The following is a 15,636-nucleotide window of genomic DNA, read 5'->3' on the forward strand; positions in this document are numbered from 1 at the left end:
GAATTTATAAATATGGAGTGAAGCAATAAGTATTAATCTCTTTATGGAACTCAGTGCTGATATATATGTCGATTATCTATTTACAGGCATGAAAACTGTAAATGGGCCTATTGCTACCTTTGCAAAATCAAGTATTTTTTAAAAAGAATGCTTTTGTAAAGGTTTTTTTAAGTATTTTCCATTGTGGTGTCCCTGCCCATGGCAGGAGGTTGGAACTAGATGGTCTTAAGGTCCTTTTCAACCTAAACCATTCTGTGATTGTGCATTCCACTGAAGTTTCTCAGCTTTATTTTAATCATTAACTTTTTGCATTTTTATTTCTAGAGATAGAATACAGTCTGCACTGGAAGATGAAACTGCATTTGATATCACAGTAAGCTTGGACTTTTATTTAAAGTGGTATAAGAAGCTAAATACAAGCTAAGTGCTTGTATTTTAAGTTTTACAGTCACAGTATTGCAGTCACTCAAAATCCAAAGGTCAAAAAATGTAAACAAAAAATGAGACTGATTTGATTTTTATCAAGACAAATATTAAATCATTCCATATATTGACAAGTGAATTTAAATATTCCATGGTAAAGAGAACATGCTAGTGTAAAAATAAATAAATGTACTGTATTTACTTCAGTATTCCCCATACACTTGGAAAATTCACTGGAAATAACTATTTTGTTTTAAAAGTTGCATCAGTAGCTGTAGTGTTCCCGAAGGTCAAAGATAATTTTGCTTTGCTTAAAACAACATGTGGTCTCAAGCTGTCTGGCCTTTGCAATCCTGATTCCAATTTACCTCAAGAGAAATGAAAATTTTGTAGCATTCTTGTTTCAGCTGTAGTCATCTTGTCTCTGTCAATACAGTGCTTCCAGCCTTTGCTGCCAGATTATGCTTGCAAAGACAAAACAATAAGTGACTCTGCCTCTGTAAAATTTATGATTGCAGTTGCTTTTTTTCTCAGTCATAAAATAGCTTCCTCTAGGATTCCTGCTGCTAAGTTGTCACTATTAAATTAAACACTGTTGTGCCAAAATCCAGTCTTCTTCTGCCTGTGCTTTTTTAGGAAAACGTATCTTCTCTTCTTTTTGTTGCAAGCCTAATGGAAGCTAAACTAATGCAGGAGAGCAGATAGAAAGATCAGGGTTCTGGGGTTGGGATTTTTGATTCCGAGTTTGGGTTTTTTCACTTGTTTATTTTAAGTGTGCATATGGGCTTGGAAAATGTCGTCATGTGTCATCTTTTTATGTTTACAGTAATAAGTGGGATCTAGAATAATATGAGTGCAGTCAGTGGAATCAATGGGTATGCTATTTAGAATCTTTCTGTGGTCATGCATTTGTGAATTGTATTCTGAATCTCATCTTTAAAATTTTCAGTGTAACTGGATATAAAATATCATCCAAATAAAACAAATATATAGTGTTACCCATTTTTATAAAGGGGGTAGAGAAGAGGTAGCAAACTAAACTTGCAGCAAGTTTGCATTAGTATGTGTTTAGTTTGGTATTCATGGTTTTACTTCATGGAAAAGAAAACATGCCATAATAATCAACTTTTTTCTTCAATAGGTTTTAACTGCTAGTGAAAAAACAAATGTAGACAACTTGTTTCAGAAAGATTCACTTGTCCGACAAAGCCAGGTATGGTGGAAGGTGTTCTAAGATGAGAATGGAAATAGCTGTGTAGACACTCAAATATTTGTAACATTAATGCTTTATTCACTTTTTAAAGTTGTTTCTAATACTTTTTTATATTCACTGAAGTGTGTTATTCTTTGTATGCCTAAAAATAATGCTTCTTAGTTTCTAAAGATCAGATGTGTTTTTCAGGCAGGCTTGGAGATGATGGAAGGCTGACAGCAATTTCCATTTGGAGCATGTTATTGTTGATGTGATTAATAAACTGTTAAGTAGCACTATAGTAACTGTAGCATCTAGTGAGAAACGGAGATCAAGTACCCAAACAACCTTCATGTTGGATACTTAAAATCAAATTGTAATATTTGTCAGGATGTGTATGCCTTTGATTACTGTTTAGATAACAGGTAGATCCAGAGATGAGAGGAAGGCAGTTAAAATTTTGTTAAATGTTTGTTTTCAAAATGCAATTTGGTTTTATTCCAGCTGGTGGTAGATTGGCTGGAGAGCATTTCCAAGGATGAAATTGGGGACTTCTCTGATAATATTGAGTTTTATGCAAAATCAGTATATTGGTGAGTCAGACTTCCCTTGATTATATCTATACTTCCATCAGGTGTAAAATTCACAGGTACAGACACAGAATTACTCTTAAAAAGAAGTGAACTTTTTAAAGCTATTCAGTTTATTCACTTCTTTTTCTTTAAATTCTTCTGTGTAAAAATTGAGGTTTTCTATCCACCTGCTGAAGTATTTCTTCTCAAAAGTCAGTTACTGCTTTTGGGAGACAAGGATAGAAGGAAAATTATCAAAGCAATTCACTTTAATCTTAACCTGGATGCAGATTTGATTTTTTTATAGTAAGGCACAATAAGAGAGGGTCACCTTATGATCAGCCTGTTGTTTACACTGGATAAAATCATGTTTTTTTCAGGTGGTCACTTTCTTGGCTTTAATTTTTGCCTGTTTAACTTCTTGTTGTCACTTTATGTCATTGACCCTTCACCAGAAGCTGATATTGTCATCTTTATTATCAATGATGGGGTTTAGGGCAGAAAAAAACAAAGACTATCTTTCATGCTAGATGCCTAGAATAAACCAGAGAATACAGGCTTTTGGAATCATACGTTCTTCCTAAGTTGAATTTCTGTCTTAGACTGATGTTATAGTTAATGCTAGTGGGAAATTTTCCTCGTGCGGAAATTGATTCATAATTAAATACATGAATGACTGAAATAATGGATGCTTTTAAAGGAAGTAAAAAGTATGTGAATTGATTCTAATAATATACTTCTTGTGAAATGTTGTGTTTTCACAACAGTAATGCAGTCCATTGGTAAACCAACCCAAATGTCTGTCTCTTCTTTAACCATATTCTAGGTAACAAAAAATATCTTTCAATATTTGTGGCTTATTAAAAGATGCTTGCTTAAAAAAAAAACAACAAACGTTTTTCTGAAAAACATTTCACTTCTCTCAGGGAGAACACACTACACACCCTGAAGCAGCGACAGTTAAGTACATACATTGGGAGTTCTCGTGCTCTGGTAACAGAGCTGGTAAGTATTATTTAAAATAAGGTTTGATTTCACAATGGGTTAGAGAAAGCATATATGCTGTTTTCACAGCCTTCTGCCAGTTTTTCGATGGTTGTATTATCCAAAAGTAGTTGTACTATTTCAAAATCAGTACAGAAATGAGGCTTGGCACCTTTGGAGTTTTCCGGGGGGATCTGTCCACTTCTCTTCCAGCAGTCATGTCTGTATCCTCACCCCTCTTCACAAGTACCTGTGGTCTATTTGGTGAAGTAAATGGCTTTATTAGTACTTTTTATGTCTGAAACGAACCCATATTCCTTACTACAAAAGCTTATATGATTGTTTGGAAGCCCTTGCAGATAAGGGCATGCTGTCTTTATACAAGAACTAGTACAAGGAAGCCAAGTCCTGATGGGATTCCTTGATAGCTACTGTAGCAAAAGGTAATGGGGAAGTCAAGGAAAGAAAGGACTGTCCAGTAGAACAACGTAATGAATTGCCTCAGTGACAGCAAAGCACTTACAGAAGATTAATTCAGTTGGGGAGTGATCTGAGGTATTGACTGGCTTGGGAAAATTTGTTTGGATTAAATAGAAGCAAGTACAGATGTTATGAAAAGCCTTCTCAGTCAGAAGGTGGAGAGGCAGAAGGGGAGAGGATGTTTGACAGAGAGAAGAATTGGAAGAGGGGCAAAAAACAAAGTGTGGAGTAAATAAAGAAATTGCAGTGGCACCTTCTGATAGGAACAGTGACAGAAGAGGAACAGAACAAACGAGAGGAAAAACAGCAAAGTGCCATGCTAGATGTTACATGGGTTGTGCAGATTGTTGTGCCAACGTGAAAAAGTGACTCCAAGTTACAAAACAGGGCTGGAAATCATTGGAAGAGGCATAATAGGCATTGTGTGGATGGATGATCACCTTTTTCCTCACAGGATCCAGATGCTCCTATCAGACAGAAACTGCCACTGGATGATTTGGACCGAGAAGATGATGCGAGGTTATTGAAGTATCTCTTCACTCTCATTAGAGCAGGCATGACAGATGAGGTAAGCTGCAGAAAGTTACAGTATCTTCTTGGTTAACTACTGTAACTTATTTTACATCTTACTATTAAAGCTAAGGAAAAGCTCTATACTAAAATGTCTGTTTAAATGTGGCTTGTGAATTAATTTTCAATTTATTATCAATGCTGACAGAGATGGGCTGCTAAATCAGTGTTTTAATAAAATCTTGCATTTAGTTATGTAATTTTGGAGTATAGAGTAAATTTTATGGAAAAAATGTTGCATGGTTTTTTGGCTGTCAGACTTTTTTTTCACTGTAGTGGCTTTATAATCTCTAATAATCAGTGGCTTCCTTCTAGGTGTAGATTACGTATTATGGAGGAGCTCTTTCCTGTGAGGATGTTGAGGCACTAGAACAGGTTGCCCAGAAAAGCTGTGGCTGCCCCATCCCTGGAAGTGTTCAAAGCTAAGCAGGACAGGGCTTAGAGCAACCTGGTCTAGTGGAAGATGCCCCTGCCTCTGGCAGAGGGGTTGGAACTAGGTGGTCTTTAAGGTCCCTTCCAACCCAAACCATTCTATGATATTAGAGTAGAACACTGGCAATTTTAGCTAGAGAGAGAGGTTTGATGTATGTTTTTCTTAGAAATAGCGTTAAAGTAAGCACACTTTACTGCTCTGCTCCTCTGTTGTTCCCTTGGGCATATGATCTGAGTGGAGCTGCGGGAGAGAGTCAGGCCTATTTTATCACATTGTTGTATAAACAGTTGCAATGGCACATCTGGAGAAGTGTCCCAGGACTGAGAACTGGGCACCAGTGCACAAGCTTCATAGGCTAATACTGCCATCAGAATAAACATAGTTATTTACAACGGTTATTCCTACTAGTTAAAATAACCTTTCTTTCTACCCTTCATTTTCTTACCTTTGTTGTTTGGCAGGGTCTTCAGTGGTGAAAACTCTGATAGACTTGATCTGAGTATTACAGAAAGCATGTTATTATCCTCCATTAATTCTTTCACTATAAGTCTGCTTGTTCCCTCACCTTAGAGAGTATCTGATGTGTATACTTTGTATTAATCCTTCGCTGAGTAACAGCCAGGCAATTTCAGTCCTAAAGCTGTTCTGAATAACAACCCCCAGTTGTGAAGTGACTTTCATGGTTTAATCATGTAAATACTTGTATTGTGGTGCTGTTTAAAGGCTTCAGCTGGAAACCAATTCCCTTACACTAGGCTCTGTATATATATAATGACATATGAGTAATGGGAGGGGAAAAAAAGGGACTTGAAATTCTTGTATCCAAGACCTTAGACGTAGAAATCTGGTTACTTGCTAGTATTCTGTTCCAGCATGGTGCACGTCTATTTATTTTCTGGTATAGGCACATCAGCATATTGCTGCAGGGCAACATGAATATAAATTTGCAGCATCAGTTGTTCTGCAGTCACTATTGTGATGTCCCTACTGTCTGATAAGCATGAAGAGGGTTATTTGCTACTGAAAGAGTAAGTCAAAATACTTTGAGTTTAATGTGAATTAAGAATGAACCTCTGTTCATTTACTGTACAATGGGTAATACACAGCAGATAAACTAGAACAACTTGCTTTTCTGTTCTCTAAACTTACTGTTTGTCACCATTCCCCAAATGGCTGAATGCTTGCAGCCTTCCAGTGTGAAAAGAACAGGATTTGGCTAAACAAGCCAAGACTGTATATTGCAATTTCTGTATGTTCATACTGTTTTGTCAGTCCTGGAACAGTACCAGCCAGATGTATTAGATAATCTTTAGCTGATTGTTCCCCCTGCACCAGGGGTGTGGGATTGGGATAATTGTAGGTAAGTGGTTTTGTACAGTTCCTGTTCTACTTTCCATGCTATTCAAAATAGCTTTGAATAGCTGTTTGTGCTACTGCACAGACTATTGAATAACATTATGGGAAAGGTGGGATTGCTATTTTTAGAAGTGCATGAGGGGTTTGGAAGGCTAAGTTAACTGGAAAAGTAGATGACTGCATGAAGACATGGATTATACATCTAAGCAGCAAGATGACGCCTTAAACTAAACTTATCAAAAGGATGCGTAACAGCTGTTCCAAGCTAGCAAAGATGAGACTGTATTTTGTATATTACTATAAATACTGACTGAAAAGCTGTTTAGTGAAAAAAACAACACTGGCATTTTATTTACTTCGAAATCTTTCAGTTGTTTCAAGTTTAAGGTTCTTTGTGCTTGTTTTATAGTAGAATCTCCACACATTATTTTAATACTGTTCACATTTTTAAAGGAGGAGCTGCTGCTTTTCTAAGCTTCAGGTCTGTTGCTGAGAAAATCCATTCTTTTTCAGGCACAGCGCTTATGCAAACGATGTGGTCAGGCCTGGAGAGCTGCAACTTTAGAAGGATGGAAATTGTACCATGATCCTAACATAAATGGAGGTACCTACTTCAAAGTGCATTTAAGACAGATGTAAAAACAGGGCTTTCTTTTAATACCTGTCTGTGGCAAAGAGAAACAGCTCTTTCCTTTCACCTGAAGAGCCTCTTTTGTATTTAAAATATTTATCATGTCTGTTGAACATATGAAAACAGAATATGAAATTACTTTAGTTGAAGGTGTGAGTTCACTTAAAGTGCAAAAGTCGCTTTCTTTTTGAAAATCAAGCATAATCATAAAGTAGTAGGTGTCTCAGAGGTCCAGACAGACTTTTTCTACCTCCATATAATATTTCGGTCTGTATTTTTCTCAACACCTGACTTATGCTACCTGCAAACATTTTGTTGCTTACAGGCTCAAAAGTTGGACACTGTATCCAGCTTCAGAAAAGTATAGTAAGACTAAAGTTCAGCAAACGTGAATGCAGGAAAAAGAGATGCTTTTAAGATACTTGAAATTTGTTAAGTTACCCTTCTCTTTGGTCTCAGGGTTCCTTGCACACTCTCCTATTTATAACACAGTACCTTGCTTCTCTCTATGCTGAGGACGGCAGGATTTAGCAAAGAATTTAAGACTGTGTCTAAGTGTTATACATAGCTGGATCTGGAAGGCATAATGCTTTCATGGTTTTCAAATCCTGATCTGTTTATCTGCATGCTCCATCAATGTCCTAGCCTTGTTTTGAGTAGTACCTGCCTAGCCTGCTGCTGTGTGAGGTTTAATTCATGCCTCATGCAGATGCATGCAGAATAGCAGCACTGAAGCAGTGACCTTTATTTGGAAGGTTGTATTCCTTAAGATGTAAAAATTATTTTTCTCCTTAGCTTTGTGTTTTCCAAATGTAAATACTGTAGATATGTTATGGTCAGAAACATTATTTTCTTCAAGACTAGATAACAACTAAGCTTTCAGAATGCCGTAACTTTTAAGTTGCGCATTTACCAAACTTCCCAGAAAAGCTGCCTTGTGGTCCTTGTGGTTGAAAGCATTGAAAGGCTTTGGGAAAAGTTCCAAAGGGATTGAAATAGGGTTAGTAACAGAAAATAGGCTTTAGCTTCTTACTGCTTTCTCTTTCTTAATAGCACCCTTTTCTTCCTTCTTTTTTTCCTTAATCCTCCTTCACATGTAGGGGAAGAGCTCGAGCCTGTTCAAGGGAATCCATACAGGTGCATTTGGAAAATAAGTTGTTGGCGTATGGCTGAAGAGGTAAGATAATGCTGAGTTGCTTGATGTATTATTATTGTAAATTTGAACCTTTCTGAGCTCTGTAACATTCTAAGTAAACCTGCCCCCTCTGCTTATAGGACTTATAGTTAATGTTTCCAAGAGGACTTCTGGAATAATGTATTTCTGTCTGGCAGTGAGAAATCTGGATGATGAGCACCAGTTTTTCAGGCTTAGGAAATGTCTGGCTTTTTTTTATTCGTTTGAAAGTGAAACTGCTGATACTGGCTTTTGTCTTGACTTAATTGAATGGGAAAGGAAAACCATTGCTTTGTTTCCAGGTCAACATAAAGTTAACTTACAAGAAGATACCAGTGGAAAGATGCAAAGGGAAAGTCACCTGCTATTCTTATTTTGGCTCTGGATGTGTTCTGTGATTTTTCCAGCTTTTCTTGGAAAACTGCTAGATGAAACATTTTGTAGTGGATTAATCTCTAATAAAATGTAAAGTGACAAGAAAACTTGCATGCTTTTAAAAGTTACATAGTGTTTTTAATGTTTATTTTAGGAGCAGTTTAATAGGTATGAGAGGGCAATCTATGCTGCACTGAGTGGAAACCTGAAACAGGTATGTCACACCTCCTGGCATTTTTTTTATGTGTAACAGGGACATCATCAGAAATACTGCAATTACTGGTTATTGTACTTTTAAAGATCTAATAAAAAGGACAATAGCAAATATTGCTGCTTGAGTAGATAATGTTCTTGTAGGATTGATGTGCATTAAATATACAATAGACTTGTCTTATTACTGCTAACTTCCAGTACGAGCAGTTCTAATGTTGTTTCAGTTATTTCCTAGTTAAGTATTATTTAAGAGCATTTATAGTCACTTTCCTGCTCGTGCACAGTATACTTATAGATGAGTTGGCATATTAAAAAATTATTCTGTATCTGAATTTCATTATCAGTAGGCTGAGAAAGTTGGGGCTGTTCAGCCTGGAGAAGAGAAGGCTGCATGGAGACCTCATAGCGGCCTTCCAGTATCTGAAGGGGGCCTACAAGGATGCTGGAGAGGGACTCTTCATTAGGGACTGTACTGATAGAACAAGGGGTAAGGGGTTAAAACTTAAACAGGGGAAGTTTAGATTGGATATAAGGAGGAAATTCTTTCCTGTTAGGGTGGTGAGGCACTGGAATGGGTTGCCCAGGGAGGTTGTGAATGCTCCATCCCTGGCAGTGTTCAAGGCCAGGTTGGACGAGGTCTTGGGTGACATGGTTTAGCGTGAGGTGTCCCTGCCCACGGTAGGGGGGTTGGAACTGGATGATCTTAAGGTCCTTTCCAACCCCAACTATTCCATGATTCTATATTCTGTACAATGCTCACTTTAGTTGTCTCTAGTTTTAATCCTCCAGATGTTTTTCTGCTTTTCCACTCCTAACTAGGGATTTTTAATCACTAATTTTAAAAACAATGAGGAATATTGCAGACTGTAATTAAATTTTTTTTGCTGTTAAAGTATCCCTGGTAGGCTCTTACTTGAGGAGTTTGATTTCCTACCACCAACACCTTCCATTGGTGTGATGTAGTAGAAATAAAGGCAATTCAGAAAATAAAAAGAAGGGGAATAAGGAATGTTTCCAGGTTTTATTCATTGACATTCAAAATTAATTCTTCTGTAGACTTATAGAACAGAAGATACTTACCTTCATTGATATAAACAATTCAAGGAAATAGAGCGTTCTTCAGTGAAAGGGGGTTTTTGTTGCTTTGATGAAGGAAAAGCTGCTGTTCATGATGGTTATTAGTCTGCTTTGGTGCCCAGAAATCTGAGCTTAAATTACAGTTACTCTGTTTGGATTCTGATGGTTCTCCATCTCTTGACAATTATTGCTCTGGTTTTTGAATCTGTAGCTGCTTCCAGTTTGCGATACCTGGGAAGATACTGTTTGGGCATATTTCAGGGTCATGGTGGATACTCTTGTTGAGCAGGAAATACGAACCTCAGTAATAACTGCAGAGGAGATGGAAGAGCTCCCTAGAGATTATTTAGAAACAAAGTAAGTTTTAAGTACAGTTATGAACCTACACTCAACAAAGGATCCTGTCTGATCTGGTTGGAATATTCAAGGTAATGTTTTTTTGTCTTTTCTCTCCTACTTTGAAGCTGGACTTCAGAAAAAGTTTTTGAGGAACTTCAAGCAACAGACAAAAAGGTACATAATAATTACACTGTCTCTCCTCACTGTTTACCATTTCTTACTATTCACCAGGTGCTACTTTTACTACAGTATTTAACAAAATGCTCAAATATGCAGTGACTGATTTATTTTAGGTTTTCTACCTCTGTAATGTGTAATTTGTCAAATCAAATCAATTTTTCTGTATGCTGCCACCTTTTAACAATGAAGATACAGGTTTTGTTTTGCCCTGTGTCTGCCAGACTAGTTGTGTGTGCTAAAGAAAAAGCTGACTGTCAAGTGTTGTCAGCCATACAAAGCAGATTAAATCAACTATTTAATACTTTGATAAAATGGGCAAAGATTGATTACACGCAGTTTTCTATATAGGAGTTTGGGTGCATATTTCAAAACAGGCCTTTCAAAATTTAAAAGCACATTTGCTTGAACGTACTGTGTTTGTTATTTGTAACACCCAGGATACTTATTTCATTTAAGATTGAATATAGCTTTTATGTTAATTTTGTAAAGATTAAATTGAAACTATACTTATTCTTATTTGACGGAATGGCCATAGGGCATTTATCACATTGCTAAGACAAGGGTGTGTTGAAAGACATCTTATAGATTGATGCAGTCAGCCACTGATACACCCAGCTGACTGCCTTTTTGGTGCAGTCCACCCCATACAGCAACTTTATATGTGCATTTGAGTTGTATTTCATGCATTAATTCCTCTACTGAGGAAAAAAATCTCTTCCTCCTTAAGTAAGTTTCAGGGGCATTTTCTTTAAGGATTTGTATACATTGTTGCTCCTTCTGTGACTTTTTACAGTCTGTTCTAGGTAACATCCTTATTTGTTCTCTTCAGAGCAAAAAAGCTCTGAAGGTACGTGTTGGATCTCCTCCATGGAATTTTAACTCCCCAGATTTATATTCTGGTTCTTCTTTCAGTTTGTCAATATTCTTGTACTTTGACACTGAGATAGCAAGTGCCTTTTCTTCCGCTCTTTATGCAGAATACTCCTTGAAGTAGGATAGTTGTGTTTTTTTTCCCTAAGGAAACTTTGCTTTATTTAGAAGTTTGCTTTCTTCATACATTATGCCATAAGATTTTATTCAAAGTTTGAACTTTCTTTTTCTCTCCCCAGAGGGTTATAGAGGAGAACCAAGAACACTATCATGTGATTCAGAAATTCATTATCCTGGGAGATGTGGATGGTGAGGCTTTTTCTGAGTGATTCTTAAATGTCAATTGACTACATTATTTCTGGTGACCTTTCCAGAAACCTATATGTGAATGGATTTTAGAAGCACACAGTAGGCAAACTCCACCTAAACCCTAAGCTGCTTCTTTAACCAGGAGCTGCAGTTTGACATACAAGGTAGTTTTCAAAGAAGTGATGAAATCCTGTAAATGTGTCGGAAGGTAACAATAGTCCCACATATAACTGCTCCCAAGAAATACAAAATATATATAGCAGATATTTAAGCCAAACAGATAAATCTTCCCCAAAACTGTTGCTGTTCTATTGGGCTTTTAGGGTAGATCACATTTCTTGAAAATAAATGCATAATTTTGGAATATTTCTTAGGTGTTTTTTTCCCTTGCTATGTCTAATACCCATGTTTCCTTGGTGGCTATAGGTTTGATGGAAGAATTCAGTAGATGGCTTTCCAAAGACAGAAGTGTGCTCCCAGGGCACCTCCTTCGATTCATGACGCATCTTATTCTGTTTTTCCGCACTTTGGGCATGCAAACTAAGGTAAATTTCACTTGTATCTGATTTGTTGTCATAGCAGTAGCTAGTCTTTGAAGTAGAAATGCTTGTATGTAAATATTTAAACTGCATACAATGATGGTAAATTATTACCAGGCTGATGAGGAGCTGCATGGTTAAATAGTGTGTGTGTTGATTTTAGAGCCTAAATGCAACAGTCAGACTTAGAAAAGAGCATCCTCCTCCCCTCCAGTTCAGCTTAAAAATTGGATTAAAAAATGGATTCTGCTCCTAAGCCCTTTACTGAGAAGGACCTGAGTCAAACTTCAGCATTAGGCTTATTCGTAGCAGCCAAGATGCTTTGAAGGGAACCCAATATTAGGTACAACTCCAAGGACTGTGTATGGTACTGTAAGCTCATGAATGTTTTTGATTGAGGTAATTGGTACTAACTGAAACTCTCGTATTTTCTTAAAATATATAGTCGGGATAGCCTACTAGCTACTTAGTTTATTTATGCTAAATATGCAGATGGATCACATAGCTGTAATTACTCTTTTCTGATGCAATACAAAGTAATTAGAAGCTCACCTTTTCTACTATTTTAAAATTCAAAAGTACTTATGTATCAAAAATTTTGAGTGTAACCTATTGCAGCAAAAGAGGTGATTTAAGTACAGCTCTGAGTTAGTATTTTTCATGCCTCTTACTGTTGCTTCATTCCCCATTGAAATTTATTTTGAAGTCAGTTAACATTTAGGTAATTAGGAAGACCTTGTGTGTGTGTGTGTGTGTGTGTGTGTGTGTGTATGTGTGTGTATATATATATATGTATGTATATGTTTTTAAGCCAGACTCAAAATTTGATAGAGCAGATCTTTTAAGCTAAAATATGGTAAAACTAGTCGCTTGTGCAGGTTTAACAGAGGGGACAGAAAAGGTGCAATTTGCTATGTAAATTGCATTGTTAGATTGTGAGTAACTGCTGATTACTGCTTCTACCATTTTGGAGTGGGTGAATTTACTAGAAGATTACTCCATCAACCCTCAGGACCTCAGAGGGAAGAGGCAGTTGTGCAAGCTTTTCTGATGTTCCTTATTTGATGTTCATGTACAATTCGTACAGGCATATGCTTAGATGAAGATCCGTCATTTGCAAATATAAAACTAAAATGATAGTTGTTCACAGTAACAAACACTTGTTCAGCTAATGCATTCTCAGGTGCTCAGACTATACTTTGGGTTATTACAAATGAGCCAGGTGACATTTATACCCTGTACGTCAGAACATTAGCATTTTCTGTAATGCAGCATGTGTGAATGACACTGCAGTAGGCATCTGTTCACCTGACATTTTAGTCATTAATAAAAAAATGAAAATATCGTAAAATGGGAAGATTTTAAAAACAGTTTTAAAAGTAACTTTCCAGTTAGACCAAAAACTGTATGATCCAGTTGCTGAAAAAGAAAGTCTTTGGAACACTGTATCTTTGAATCAGAAGACATATTCTTTTTAATCACTGTCTGAGAGAAGCAGTTCTTCCATCTGAGCCTCTAGTAGATTACTGAAGCAGGGTTTAGCAAGTAACTTTGTGTCTGTGTAATAGTACTGCAGAGTATCTTATACACACCCACACACACACACGCACACACACATTATCTGATTTAAAATTGAATTTGTATTTCTTTGCAATAAGGAGGAAGTTTCTGTTGAAGTCCTGAAGACCTACATTCAGGTAAGCTTTCAGAAATCTACTTTGCTTTCTCTAATGTAATTTAGCAGTAAAGGAGGAGGAAAAGGAGACTTAAGGTTACAGGATGGAGAGAGCTATGACGCAGATAGTGCTCTCTTCTCCAGGAGATAAATGGAAGCTTGCCTAATACGCAGTTTCTGTCAGTAGTGCTTAAATAGACTATTTATTGGTCTTTGCTTCGAAGCTCAGATGTGGTAGCTACCTATAGCAGAACAAACTAACCAGAAATTTGTCCCACATTTATGTTTTCACACAAGTGAAGAGCACTTCTGGGCTTACACAGAGGAATATAGTATATATTTCTAAATGTTCGCTTCTTACTCTGCAGCGGATGATATCTGAGAAGCTCACAGATTTAATAGCGTTTTATGTAAGCCACTTACCCCCAGAGCTAGCTGTTGCTCAGTATGCTTTATTTCTTGAAGATGTTACTGACAGTGATCAACGCCACCACTGCCTTGAATTAGCAAAAGATGCAGGTGAGACATGCTGATATTCCAATTATCATTTCATATCCTGTCTTATTTTGTCTTTTAGTAGTTTTTAATGCAAGACCTAGCCATGAAGATGGTATTGTTTCCTTCCTGTGTCTCTTCATTTTTTCAATTAAATTAAATGAATTTGCTTAATCACTTCTTCAAATTAGGTATATTGTGGTTTTTAACTAACATGGAACTGCAGTTCCTTTTCTGAATTAAACTAAATCTTGCTTTGGTTTCTGGGTTATGTCCAAACCCAGCTGCCTTTCTCAAATACATGCTCTGAAGCTGGACATGATCGTATTATTTCAGAAAACTGATAATGAAAATACATACCAGTTTGTGGGTTTAGGAAGGTTATAAGTATCTTAAATTTTTTGTCCTATTTGTAGTGCTCTTTTTCAGCCGTTGGTTGCATTAATGGTACCTTCCTGCCAGGCCTGTACGTCAGACTAAAAGGTGAAGCAGCACACTGTCCATTGGTTTACAATGCCTCTGTGCCACTCACAATTCACAAAGAAATAGATTTAGTGCAGACTTCATTGTCTAACTTTCCTTCAATTATTTTTGAGCCATTTGCTTTTAATAACTTGGCTAAGGCCTAAAAAATAAAACATCCTGCTTAAGCATCTGAAAAAGAACTGTTCTGAGCTTTCCCGGGTACAGTCCTGTCAAATCAGTCTTGCCATCAGAACTGTGGGAATCAGTGGTCTTAGCAAATACATCTAGATCCTGCTGTCCACACAGACTGAAAAATCTATTTGTCTTGTTCTGATAAAGTCTGAAATTCATTTTGTGGCAAGTTTAAATTCTTGATTGCTCTTACATAGTTTTCTCTCTTAACCCAGGTCTGGATGTTGCAACCATAACAAAAACGGTTGTTGAAAATATCCGCAAGAAGGATGCTGGTGAATTCAGTCACCATGACCATACGTTAGATACAGGCACAACAGAGGTGAGTGTACTTCATAGGGCAGATGTTCCAGTTTGCCACCAACCACAGTCTTTTTTACTATATATGATCTGTATCTGTCTTTTGATTGTATCTATCATTTTGGTGGAAATTGCCTTGAAAAAGCCTGAGAGGGAAATGCACTTTCCATGTGACCAAGTGAGGAGTTGGATTGCACAAATCCATAACTCCTGTTTCTATATCTCCTTGATCTTCTGGGCTGTGGTGTGTGTTGCTCAGCAGCATGTCTGTGTGCAAACAGCATGCTGCTAAAAGCCCCTGAAATGACTGTAACAAAGTTGTAGCTGAGAGTAGGGTATTGTAGCTTCTGAGAATTATGAGGATTAATGCTTTGGATCTCTGATATACCTTATTATGTGCTTAAGTGACATTCTAGATATGACAACTTATAAGAGCAAGTAGTGATGGGATGAGGAGGAATGTCTTTAAACTGAAAGAGGGTAGATTTACATTAGACATTAGGAAGAAATTCTTTACTCTGGGGGTGCTGAGGCACTGGCACAGCTTGCCCAGAGAACCTGTGGCTGCCCCATCCCTGGCAGTGTTCAAGGCCAGGTTGGACACGGGCTTGGAGCGACCTGGTCTGGTGAAAGGTGTCCCAGCCCATGGCTGAGGAGCTGGAACTGGATGATCTTTAAGGTCCCTTCCAAACCAAACCATTCTGTGCTTCTATGACTGCCTTTATTGACGGTTTCCTTGTCATCACTGCTGTGTTGGTTGGATCCAACTCAGTACTTCAGTGGCAGTGAGGT

General features: G+C 37.2%; 1 protein-coding gene across 1 annotated transcript in view; it reads left to right on the forward strand.

Annotated features, from left to right (window-relative positions):
* The window catches only part of NUP107 (nucleoporin 107), a 29,777-nt gene that overhangs the window by 10,969 nt on the left and 3,172 nt on the right, over positions 1-15,636 (forward strand). The window contains exons 8-22 of the mRNA XM_062613688.1: positions 325-373; positions 1,565-1,636; positions 2,120-2,208; positions 3,114-3,192; positions 4,106-4,219; positions 6,524-6,614; positions 7,742-7,818; positions 8,345-8,404; positions 9,692-9,837; positions 9,945-9,993; positions 11,109-11,178; positions 11,605-11,723; positions 13,376-13,414; positions 13,761-13,911; positions 14,760-14,866. Coding sequence (XP_062469672.1) covers positions 325-373; positions 1,565-1,636; positions 2,120-2,208; positions 3,114-3,192; positions 4,106-4,219; positions 6,524-6,614; positions 7,742-7,818; positions 8,345-8,404; positions 9,692-9,837; positions 9,945-9,993; positions 11,109-11,178; positions 11,605-11,723; positions 13,376-13,414; positions 13,761-13,911; positions 14,760-14,866 — 1,312 coding nt within the window. The remainder of the gene's footprint in view (positions 1-324; positions 374-1,564; positions 1,637-2,119; positions 2,209-3,113; positions 3,193-4,105; positions 4,220-6,523; positions 6,615-7,741; positions 7,819-8,344; positions 8,405-9,691; positions 9,838-9,944; positions 9,994-11,108; positions 11,179-11,604; positions 11,724-13,375; positions 13,415-13,760; positions 13,912-14,759; positions 14,867-15,636) is intronic.

Source organism: Pezoporus occidentalis, unplaced genomic scaffold (genome assembly GCF_034315485.1).
Source record: "Pezoporus occidentalis ecotype Australia unplaced genomic scaffold, CSIRO_AGI_Poc_V1 ctg17, whole genome shotgun sequence".
NCBI lineage: Eukaryota > Metazoa > Chordata > Aves > Psittaciformes > Psittacidae > Pezoporus > Pezoporus occidentalis.